This window comes from Trifolium pratense, linkage group LG1 (assembly GCF_020283565.1).
Source record: "Trifolium pratense cultivar HEN17-A07 linkage group LG1, ARS_RC_1.1, whole genome shotgun sequence".
Lineage (NCBI taxonomy): Eukaryota > Viridiplantae > Streptophyta > Magnoliopsida > Fabales > Fabaceae > Trifolium > Trifolium pratense.
The window spans coordinates 48,217,070-48,229,686 of NC_060059.1; the positions used below are offsets into that span (position 1 = coordinate 48,217,070).

Here is a 12,617-nt window from a genome sequence, read left to right on the forward strand (position 1 = left end):
GACTTATTTTTAGGGACAAAATATTTTATCTTCCAAAGGGTGCTTATAATTAGAGACAAAGAGAGTATTGTTGGGTCACAATGAGGCAGTCTGGGGATCATCTTTATTGGGCTCAGAGCAACTATATATATACATGGTCACCACACTTTTACTCCAAACCTTAAGACATTAGGTTTTATGAGTCATCGACTCTTACTTATAAATTGTTATTAAACTTTCATTTTTCTATGCAATGTAGGACTTAATTCACCTGATACTTACCACAATATTCAGTGCAACATTTTAACATAGACAACACCTCAAGATGTGTGGCCAAAACCGAGAAAAGCATGTCTTAAAGTTTAGGCCATGGTTTGACCACGATTTATGAATTGTGGTGTATGCGGTCGTCTCCTTTTCTCTAAAGCCACGATTTATATACTTTAGCCCGCAAAAAACTGGGCTTACGACATGCAAAAAAGCCTTGATTGATTTTAGGCCACGGTTTGTTTTAGGCCACAGTTCTGTAATTGTTGCCATACATTAGACCACTTTTTTTTTTATTTCGCCCAACAAACTTTTAGGGTTGCCAAAAAGAATATGCAACATATTTTAATTCATATTTTTTAGTTTGAATTAAAAAAAACCGCTCAATATTTTACTTTGGCACTTATTGTTTGGATCCGGATTGTCTCCACGTCTCATTTCCTTACATTAGCTATGGAAGTCATTCTCCTCATGTTTCATGTTCTGCACTTATCTGGACCTTCCAATCATTATATTGTGTCGTTGACTACTACTGTAGATCAAAATCAACGACTGAGATTTGCACAGCACCGTACAGTGTGGCTGGAGAGGATGCAATTCCTTATTATTTGGTGATCTATTTCACATGTTTAAAATGTATATCTTTAGGCCACACTTATTATTGTGGCTTTAAAATCTCATGACTACACTTTTACTCTGTGGTCAGAAACCTTAAACGGTTGCCTAAAGTGCTATAGCCCATAGTTAAAATGCGTGTCTATTTAGAGAACATAGGCAACTACTTTTTTTGTGTGGCTAAAAGTGTCAACGGTTTTTAACTGTGGATTAATGTGGAAAAGGAGATGTTTTTTTTTTTTAATGTAAGGCAGAAGTGTACTTATTATGTAGGTTATAACTTATAAGCAACAATTTTAAAATCGTCGCCTGTCCTTGTTCTAGGCCACACTGTTTTACTCGTGGACTAGGAAAGTGTGGTTTAAAGTGTGGTTCTTTTAATGTAAGCTAGAAACTGTACTTAATGTGAGACTATGAGTCATTAATTCATTATGCTCCCCTCAAGCGGAATTTTTTTTTTCTTCCATACACTTGCATCACTGTTGCTGGGACACGCCGTCTGACCACATTTATTAGGAAGACTTTCGATTCAAGGAGTCGGTCGAACCATTTGTTGAACAATAAGCTTTTATAGCACTATTGGGTCACAAGGAGGTAGCCGGGGGATCATCCACATTGGGCTGAGGGCAACTATATACAAGTGAGATAGACACCGCACTTTTTACCCTTAAGACATAGGTTTATGGGTCCTCTCACTTATAAATTGCTTAAATTCCACTTTTCTAAGCAATGTAGGACTTAACTCACCTCACTTGCGGCAACAACAATTACTTGGTATTGTTCAAATTCCTTACCAAGTTACCATTATACCAATCCTAATTGTAAACAAATTTCACACCTTCACATGATATTAAATGATTAGATTATGAGTAAATGATATTCAAAACTTAAGCTTGAGAGTATTGTGAAGAAGACAAAAAAGGGCCTCTTATTTCTGCATACTCAATCCTTTCTTGTAATATAAGGCTAGCTAGCTATGTAGCATTCAGATGTTGGTACTTACTGGCGCCATTAATATGACTACCACACAAACATACACACATGTATCTTAATCTTACCCTCCTGAACAGCAGAGTCTGTAGTACCTGGGAAAGAGTAAAGAAGCTTCCTGCAAAACTACTGCCTTACTGTACACAAGAAATAGGGAGGGGGACATATTGCCTGTCATTTTCACCACAACTCACAGCATCTTACCTTTTCACTATCTCTAATTGCCCTTTCTTGTTCTTGCTTCTCGCCAAATAGTTAAGTTGTTTTATTGGTTTTAGATTTACTCAAAGTTATAAATTGTATTTTTATTTTAGCTTTCTATTTTTTACAAATTTGTGATTTTGACCTTTATTTTTTATAATAGTATTTTTAACCCTTTAACTTTAATTCCTTTTGTAAAAGACTAGTCCTCAATAATTTTAATCAAAAGTGTTATTATAAAGGTAAAAAATCAAAATCGTAAGTTTATAAAAGTTAGGAAGGCAAAAATACAGTTTTCCTATAATCAATTTTTTTTTAATTAAAAAAAGTTTGAGTTTGTTGTCATATTTTGTGACGACTGAATTGATACTTCCATTTTTTTTTATGGGAATTAAATTCACACAAAATTACATTACCATTTTTTTAAGAAGAAAAATGATGTTATCAAACTAACTAAAAGAATACTTTCATCTAATTAAAAGATACCAAAAATAATTATATTTTTTATTTAGAGAGACTAATTTATCTTTTCTATTTTTTGTGAGTGACAAAAATTGATCTTCATGTTTTTATAAATTTCTAATTAGTATTAATTAAGAAGAAAATCAATAATTCAGCTAAGCATATCTCATTGTTGACCTTCAAAAGTAATTTGAGGCTTCTTCCGAAAATCCAAACATGTTATGGGGCAATCAAACACCTTATATAAGTACAAAAATACTTTTTTACAAAAGTTTTTATCAAGGTCTGAACCACAGATATTGATGTCCACATAAAAGTATACATAAAGAAGCTGTTACTTCCAGTTTTCTATGCAGACTTGTTATTGCTTTATTTAGGGGGAAAATGACACTTCGTTCTAGTCTATAAGTTTTCTATTCTATAATAATGTGTTAATTTAAGTGTGAATGATATTTTTTTTCTTTCATTTTTCTAATAGACAATTTGTATGTAATATAAGATGTACGTACTTCTAAAAATTATTTTCATGAACTACCTTAATAAAGAAAAAATATGAATGTATAATCTTAAAATTAAAAGACTAAATTGTCACGATGGAAAGCAAACCAGACTGGATTGTCTCCTGTCAAATGGGGAGTTCAGTTCAATCATGACCATTAAAATTAAAAGAATAAACATTTTAAAAATTTTAAAAAGTGATTGAATGGTGTGGATGACCACACATCAGGAAACTGGAGAGTCTCATGGAGACAATCCGTTCTCAAAAGTAAACCACATTACAATGTTAACGATGAAAGAAAAAATACACCTGTACTATTTGTTAAAGTAAATTTCTTATTTTTAAAAACTGAAATGTTATATGAACATTTATGAATTATATAAAAACAATAAAAAAATAAAATATATTTTCAATTTCAGTCAATATATTGTCTAATATGTATAAGTTTTGTATTTGATCAATAAGTATCATCAATTTAAGTTAATGCTTTGTTTATCTTAGATTTGTTTCTTCTATTTGTTAAAAAAGTTTATTTTTTAGTGGGCCTTGTTAGAAAAATTTAACTGGGCTTAATTGCAGCCATGTCATGGGACCCGAGTTCATCCTACAATGAGGATTACTTTTGACACCCTTTGAGTTTTCTTGCACGCCCCTTGAAATTATCAAAATATAATATCACTTCCGCTATTTAAGTAGACAACATGTAAAATTTAGAAAATTTCATGATATATAGGGGATGTTTTTTTCTCAAATTTATCATTACTTAAATAGTGGATGACGTGTAAAATCTTAAAAATTTCATGTTAAGAAGTGTTTTTTTTCCTCATTTCTATAACATTCGCTACTTAAGTAGCATAAGAGTAAAAATAAAAATGAAAAGGGCATGCAAGAAGTTCGGGGAATGCCAAAAGAAGCTTTCTCCTACAATAAGTGTTGTGGTGCTCATCATATGTCCTAATGCCACTTTTTAAGGCAATTGAACAATTAATGCACCCCGAAAGACAAACAGATCAAGACATTGATTTTTGTAAAACATAGAAAGCAATATGGCTTGCAATGAGCCTACTCGTTAAAGTTTTTCAATTTTGGACACAAAATTTGGGACCAAGATTCTCTGTCGTAAGAGAATCACACAATTTTTCATAGTTATTGGTCTAATCCAATTTTATAAAACTGAATTTTAAATTGAAAATAATGTCTCCCTTTATAATATATAATATTTTTGTAGGTCGTCTCCTATTTAATATATGACACTTTTAATAGAAGTCAGATTAAGCTATGTTCAATCCAAATTATATTCTAAGAATTACAAGTAGATCATTAAGTTCATGCTTAAAAGAAGAAATTGATAGCATTAATTTTATGAAATGGGTTCTGCTAACATGTGCCCTAAGGGCACATTTTAAGGTGTATTAAATTAACTAATATCTCATTTAATATACTTCAAAAATAGCAATAACCAACTTTATTAATTAAAAGATATAGTTCATTATATTTATTATCCATTTAAAAAAATTGCATAGACAAAATATGATACTTGCCAAATATGATAATTAACTATATTTTTTTTGCTACAAAGCTTTTTTTTTTTGTCAAACTTTTTTTTTAAGTTGAAAACAAAATTAAATTATACTAGTAAGTATTATAAAATTCTAAAACATATTAGCAATTTAAAACCTAAAATTGTACTAACAATCGTTACCATTACAACATAATACTATAATATTCGGTCTTGTTCACCGAGAAAAAACAAAAAACACAAGTTAGCATAAATCAAGTATTTCCAGAGTACATATAAGTCTGATCGTTAACAAACAAAAACAAAAATTGGAATCATATAATTATGGTCGTATAATCAGGCACACATCATAAATCAAATTTGCTTGGGTCTAGTTTCTTTTGGTTCTTGTATTGTTGACTTTATTTGTAACCTTGTTTGGTCTTTTTGGCACGCCTTGTGCTAAAAGACTATTATCTATATATATATATATATATATATATATATATATATATATATATATATATCTCATTTTGGCTTGTTCAAAAAAAAAAAAAATCAAATTTGGCAGCATATAATATTTTTGTCTTTCCAATTCTTTTAAATAGGCAATAAATATAGTGGATCATATCTTTTAATTAATAAAGTTGACTATTACTATTTTTAAAGTAAATTAAATATAATATTAGTTAATTAAATGCACCTTAAAATATGTCATTGGGGCAAATGTTAGCATTTACCTTATGAAATTACTATATTACACTGTCACTGCCTACAAATAATAAAGTGCATCCACTACAGTTCTAAGCATGATCTGCCAGGAACAGTTTATACTGACTGACTATAGTAGAAAACAAATTGTGTTTATAGTATAAGATTTTTAATCGTTGAATTTTTAATAAACATAAACAGTTTTAACTGCAAATTTTTTTATCCTTTTATCATTCCCTCACTTTACAGAAATCAGATCCCTAACATCTCTATCATACAAAAAACGTATTTAATTTTAGGGAATGTAAAGAGATTGTTGAGAGTGCACAACTCTCACCATCACTTGTACGTGTATTTGTGCATGCATAATTACTATACACTAAGCTTTATATCAAAAATTCAGGTAATAGTACATAGCGTGTTTTTCAATTACAAAACTTTGTCCAACATATTGGGTCACAAGAGAAAGTCGGAGGATAATCCATGTTGGGAGCAACTACTAAATAAGTGAGTTGGACACCGTATTTTTACTCAAAATTTTAATGTATTAGATTTATGGATTATTTCACTTATACTATGTTCAACATTCACTTTTCCAAGCAATAATGTGGACTTAACTCACTTCATTCTTGCCACAACATATCATTGTGTGTGAATACTATACAATATAGATATGAAACACTTACACCTCTATGATTAGGCGTGTCGCGGTATCCGACACGTGTCGGTGTCCGACACTCGTATGACACTCCTACGACACGTGTCAGATTGCTCGGATTGGTGTCCAGAAAAACTCAATTTCGACACTTCTTTGATCAGTGTCCGACACCTGTAAGACACTCGTACGACACGTGTCAGACAAGTGTCCCAAAAAAAATTGTTTTTCCTTTGCTTATACTCTCCTTAGGCATATCTACAAGAGTTAAAGATGTGTCGAAACAACAACATTGATCAATGAGGGATTGAAGATATTACATTTCGATTACAATATTTTTAGCTTTTCAAAAGTAGATGGATAAATAAAGGTAAAATACTTGTATCTTATTTTAAAACTTTTTTTAAGAAATAACTTTCTTAACTTAGATTTACATGTATATATATTTTGATTATCAATTTATATCTTTTATAAATATGTACCAGTGTCGGTGTCCTATATTTTTTACATTAGTGGTGTCGCGGTGTCCGTGTCGTGTCGTGTCGTGTCGCGGTGTCAGTGTCGGAGTTCGCGCTTCATAAATAATAGAATTAACTGCAAGTAATATAATCTTTTTCAAACCAAATTACGTAAATCAAGCATTCATAGAGGAATTCATCTACTTAACTTAATCTTAGAAGTTTAGTTACTTATAGGCATAATTAACATAACAAAAGAGTTAGAAAATAACGCACACAAAGTAACGTTGATTCCTTGCGGTGGAAGTTACTACTCCCTATGGTGGGGAGTGTCTTCCCTTGAGAGCCCCTTGCTCTCCCTTTGTTGCTCCTCCCTTGCTCCTTGCCTTGAGAGAACTTTGAATATTTTGGAATGAATAATTCTTGTGGTGAAGGGCTGTATTTATATTATATATTGGTTTTCTTTTCGGTGTATTAATATATATGGATGAAATTTGTGTTTTCAAATGAGAACAAGAAAGTGATATGAAAAATGGGGAAAGGGAAAACATTGAAAAGGAGGAGGAAGAGAAAAGGAAAGTGGAAATTTGAAAAGGAGAGGGAAAAATGGGACCGTGGCTTTTTTTGGGTTTCAAAAAATCAATGTTTTTTTCATAAAAATCCACGTACTCCTTTTCCCTTTCTTTTTCACATCGCCCTTTGATTTCCATCATCAATGAATTGCCAAGGAAGAAATAGTAGTCAATGAAACCAACAAGATGAGTGAATGAGAAATAGGGAAAGAACAATATAGTTTTGGGTCAAAAAAAAAAAAAAAAAATCTAGTGTCAACACATCCCTTGAGATATTTGAGAACTTTGTATGTTTCTTTATGTCATATGAGGAGTGATATCATCATGGTACAATTTATGGCTAGGATCCATTGGAATACTTGATGGATTGCAACCAAAGTCACCAAGTTCTGCTAAAAGGTCAAGACAGTAATATCTTTGGCTTAGGAAAATTTCTTTTTCTAAATGTGTAACCTCAAGTCTTAAAATATAAAATACATGTACACCAATGCTTGTAAATAAATTGTGACCATTGAAAAATGAGACACTTTCTGCTTACACATAACTTTTGGTATTAAGCACATTTTTCTTGTTTTATTGCACAGCAAAGTAGTGTGAAAAATGTGTAATAGAAAAAGTGTACACATACACATAACATAACCATGTTGAAAAATAAATGTCAATCAAGCAAGTTCAGCCTGAAGCCATTATTCATACTTTACCACAACAAACCTAAACAAAAATAAAAAGACTATAATAACCCTACAAAAAAGCACCATAACCATGATGCAAACAGTGCAAAAAACTCCAAAACAAGTACAATAAGAACCTCAAAAGCCTGATAACAAATCAGTATTTGTAATCCTTAACATGAAGAGACTCTGAAGCACCATCACCAAGGTTAGCATTACCTTGATATTTTCCAAGAGTTGCTTCTGAATTTGCCTTACACCTAACAAGCAATGCAGCTTGAGCCTTAGCGATATTTTCGTCTTTTCCACCCCAAGCCTTAAGAGTACTCTGCTGAAGTGCCCTTCCATAAGAGAATGTGAGACTCCAAGGCTTCTTTCCCTGAAGTTTGTTCATTGCATTAAGGTTAACACTTGCTTCCTCTTCACTTTGTCCACCAGACAAGAAAACTATAGCAGGAACAGCGGCTGGAACGGTTCGCAACAAAGCTCGGACGGTGTGTTGGGCTATAACCTCAGCAGCAACTTTTGGTGCATCTGATCCTGGTGTGACCATATTAGGTTTCAAAAGAGTGCCTTCAAGAAGAACATGATGGTCACTTAATGCCTTGTAACATGCCGCGAGAACACGTTCTGTTACATCAGCGCATTTTGCGATATCGTGTGATCCATCAACAAGAATCTCAGGCTCAACAATAGGAACCAACCCGTTTTCTTGGCATATGACTGCATAACGAGCTAAACCGTATGCGTTTTCGTGGATTGACAATGGAGATGGTTCATTAGGACCGATCTTTAGCACGGCACGCCATTTAGCGAACCTTGCACCAGCTTCATAGTACTTCTTGCACCTCTGGCCAAGGTCATCTAAACCTTGAGTTGTAGTTTCTCCGTTTGTGCCTGGAAGTTCAACGGTTCCCTTGTCAACCTTAATACCGGGAAGAACTCCGCCTTTCTTCAAAACCTCCACAAAGGGTACTCCTATACACAATTGAAAAAATTGTTAAGGGTCATAAGTAACATCACCAATAAGTATCTTGGAGAGCTTATGAAATAAGCTGGCTGTAAACAGCTTATAGACATGTCATAAACTCTTTATAAGCTCTCACAGGCCGTCTCATATGTGATTATGCTAGTAGATAAGCCAAAATGAGGTGTCCTAAGTGATTATACTAGTACATAAGCTGAATTGCTGAAATAAATAAGGCAATATAAACAGACCCTAAAGCCAATACCTATGAAAGCATACAAAATCATCTAAATCTAAATTAGGGCGGTCTATCCTATTACGGTAAAAGTCATCCCTAATACGATTGTAAAAAGTGAATTAAGGAAACACTGAATTCTCAATTAACAAAAATTCAAAACAAACATTGCTTATGCAAGTTTTAACACTTCCTTGATAATACCTGCAGCAGTCTTTTGGTATAGTGTTTCTTCGAACAAGATAACACCACTGAGGCACTCTAAACAACCAGGGGCAGTGAATAGGAGTTCGCGAAGAACACGCCGGTTTGATTCATTATTCTCAACCTTAATGTTGGCAAATCGCTTTCCGATTGTGCCGGTAGATTCATCAGCAGCAAGGATACCCTTTCCAGGAGAGCCAATGTAAGCAGCATTGGCAATGAGTTCATCTGCATTTCATGTTGAATTCTTTACAAACATTAACAACTAGAACAGATCAATTTAGAATTTGTGTTAAATTTAACTCAACGGCAACACTACAAAATTTAATTGTAAGATGAAAGATGTCTCCTACTTATTTACTCATTTTCAAGTCATATCTCATCAACCTTTAAAAAAAAAGTCATATCTCATCCAATACATGACTCTTATAGATTTCCAATCTACCATTGGATTAATTTTTAATTTTGCTTAGTCAAATTTAAGTTTTTCGTCCTTCTTCAAATACGCGTTTCATGGGAATCAACCTTCAATTCTTTCACTGCAAACTAAGTGTGTTGCGGGAATGGATTCTCTCGTGTGCCCTTTACACATAGAGTATAGTGTGATCTTTCACTATTCATCAAGAGAGATAAACACATGATAAATTTAAATGAAATGAGTTTGAATAGTGATAGATTACATTTTATTCTCTCTCATATCCAACTTAGAGGATTCATTCTCGTGTGTTACTATAAGAGCCCCGCATTTTAGCATCTAGTGGTGAGTGGTGGAACCAATCCCAAACAAGATTACAATCTTGCTTAAAATAAAATTTGTCCTTTTTCCTCCTTTTTTGGTACTTAGAATAATTCTCTTGCTCATTCACATTTACAACAACAATGAACCAATTCACATAGCATCATTTAGTATTATGCTAAAGAAATAAAGAAAGTAAAAAAAAAATCGTCATGGTGATAGTTTTAAATTGTGAGGTCCGCAATTGTGGCTGCAATATAACGGAGATTTTGCGATCATAAGTGCGACTCATGACCACATGCGACTGCAATTTAAAATCATAAATATACTCATAAAATTCTAAAAAATTTACCTGAGAACAAAAATTCACAAATAGTTCTCCAAAGAAGAGTTGATATACTTTCAATGTTAAAATTATTAAATAAAGATCTAGATCACATCTACACAAATGATCAACCAAAAAAGAAAAATCACATACACAAATGATCAACAAGAAAAAGAAAAACATTTTCTATAAATGGAAAATAAATAAAATAAAATAACATGAATGAATAATTAACCTTCATATTTGCTCTTGAAAGAAGACATGTTACTTAGTGGCTTTTGAGAAGAGAGAAGAAAAAGAATGATTTAGTTTTGTTTTGTGTGATGTTTGGAAAGTAGAGAAGACAAGTAGTATATAAGGAGAGATGTTTGAGTTTGAAGATTTATTTATAAAGATGTTGTTAGAATATTTATTAATAAAGAAATGAAAGAAAAAGAAAAAAAAAAAGTAAAAAACAATGGGCAAAGACAGATTCTAGATGTGTTTGAAGGTTGAAGTTGAATTTAAGACCGCAAAATAAGTTCAACCTTTGCATCTGTCTCAAACTAACGCCCCACACGGGGTTCCTCTTTTTCCACTTACCACCTTTTTCATTTTGCTTATCATGTCATTTTCATTTTCTAATTTTTTTTTTTTATATACTTCTTTTTTTCATAATAATATAGGAATAAATTACTTTGGGTTTGCATTATTTTCTAAAAAGAAATCATTGATTAATAATGGTGACTAAGCTACACCTAGTAATGATGGTGAAAGAGAGAGGAGAGTTAGAGAAAAAAGAGATGGGTGGTTTTTTTATTTTAAAAATTAGGATTTCTGAATTATTAATAATTAAATTGCAAACATAGGTTTACTCTAAAAGTGAATGATATGTCCAGCTTACTCACCCTAGACTAAGGATGACAAATTCCAACAGTACATAAAATGTTTTAGTGAAGAGTGACATGTTAGAGGTCTTACATGAAAGAAATTATTTTTAAAATAATTTAATTGCTAGAAATTCACCTGTACTCCCTCCGTCCAAAATATAAACAAAAAATGATCAACAAAAGTTAATGTATTTGGTGCAAAATTTAGTCTAGATACATTAACTTTTGTTAATCCATTTTTGCTTATATTTCGGGATAGATGGAGTACATAAAATGGGATATTTCAGGTTCAAACCCTGATCCCTGCACATAAAATGTAATATATCTGTTGTGGATATTGAACACTTTATATAAGTAAGATAACTCATAAACCAAATACCTTAAGATTTTGTGTTAAAGTCCAACTCATTTGTATAAGTATTATGAACCTAGTATAGACGAGACTTCCCTCCCTCGTTACCCAACAATCCCTATCAACTATTACACTTTCAAGATGATCGGTGGGAATGTGCACTTTATCTAGTGGGATCCTGTCTTCAATATAATGTGATGGCTCGAGAGTTCTTGAAGGGGCATAAGGTGAGTTTTAGTCTATTTCTTGTGGAAGTTTTTATTAAAAAACAGTTAATGCAATGAACAATTTGAATGATGGCGGATTTTAGGATGGGAGATCTTAATAGGTCTCTCACCAATGCATCATATATTTTATGAATTGGATGGGGTAGATTGAATGAGATGCATGATATTATGGTGTATTGTCAGTATAATATAATTTATTTTTTTTCGCTCTATTTTGTATCAGTAATATTAGTGGATTATCGCAACCAAATTTTATGTCCAAATTTTTCGGGGTCCAAATTTAAATTAATTTTTCCTGAAAAAATCGAGAACATTGTTTCTTCGAAAAAATTGAGAACTTTTTTTCCAAAAAAAAAAATCGAATAAAATATCGAAACTTTTCCCAGAAAAAAGGTCAAAAAAAATTTCCTGGAAAATATCCGAAATTTTTTTCCGAATAAAATATCGAAACTTTTTTCCATAAAAAACTCCGGAATTGTTTTTATTTGAAATCGAAAAAAATTTCTCCCAAAAACCGGGAACTTTTTTCTGAAAAGAAAGTCGAAATTTTTTTTCCGAAAAAGATCGAAAACTTTTTTTCAGAAAAATCGGGAACTTTTTTTCCAAAAAAAAAATATCGGAAATTTTATTTTATTTTTATGAAAATTATATAATACTGACAGTACACCATAATATCATGCATCTCATTCAATCCATTTAATCCAATGAATAAAAGATATGGTACATTGGTGAAAGACCTATTAAGGTCTCTCATCCTAGAATCCTCCTTGAATGATATCCTATAAGAAAGGATAAAGAAAATAATCGGAAAAAAGAAGAAGGGAGATAAACAAATTAACAAATAAAAAGAGTCTTATATGTATATAATTAAAGCAAAAAGGGAGTAATTAATTTATTTATTTTTAAATTTATTTACAATGAAAGTGATGGTAAAGCCAAAAAAAGTGTGTAGCTTAAATGCAGTTTTACCCCTCCTATTTTGATTGAATCGGAATTTTACTCCTTCTATTTTAAAATTCAGAATTTTAACCCTTTATTTTATAATTTTTTGGATTTTAACCCCTCTTATACAATAACTTATATATAAAGCATATGATAAACACATAATGAATACTTAATCCCAT

The 12,617-nt window shown here is 31.8% G+C and overlaps 1 protein-coding gene across 1 annotated transcript; it reads right to left on the bottom strand.

Annotated features, from left to right (window-relative positions):
- Window positions 1-7,398: 7,398 nt before the first annotated feature.
- On the bottom strand, window positions 7,399-10,424 carry LOC123924424 (fructose-bisphosphate aldolase 6, cytosolic-like). Its single transcript, XM_045977310.1, has 3 exons — window positions 10,281-10,424; window positions 8,985-9,212; window positions 7,399-8,556 (listed from the first exon to the last, which is right to left on the bottom strand). Exons 1-3 carry the CDS (start codon window positions 10,306-10,308, stop codon window positions 7,736-7,738), a joined length of 1,077 nt encoding a protein of 358 aa, XP_045833266.1. The 5' UTR covers window positions 10,309-10,424; the 3' UTR covers window positions 7,399-7,735.
- Window positions 10,425-12,617: the final 2,193 nt, after the last annotated feature.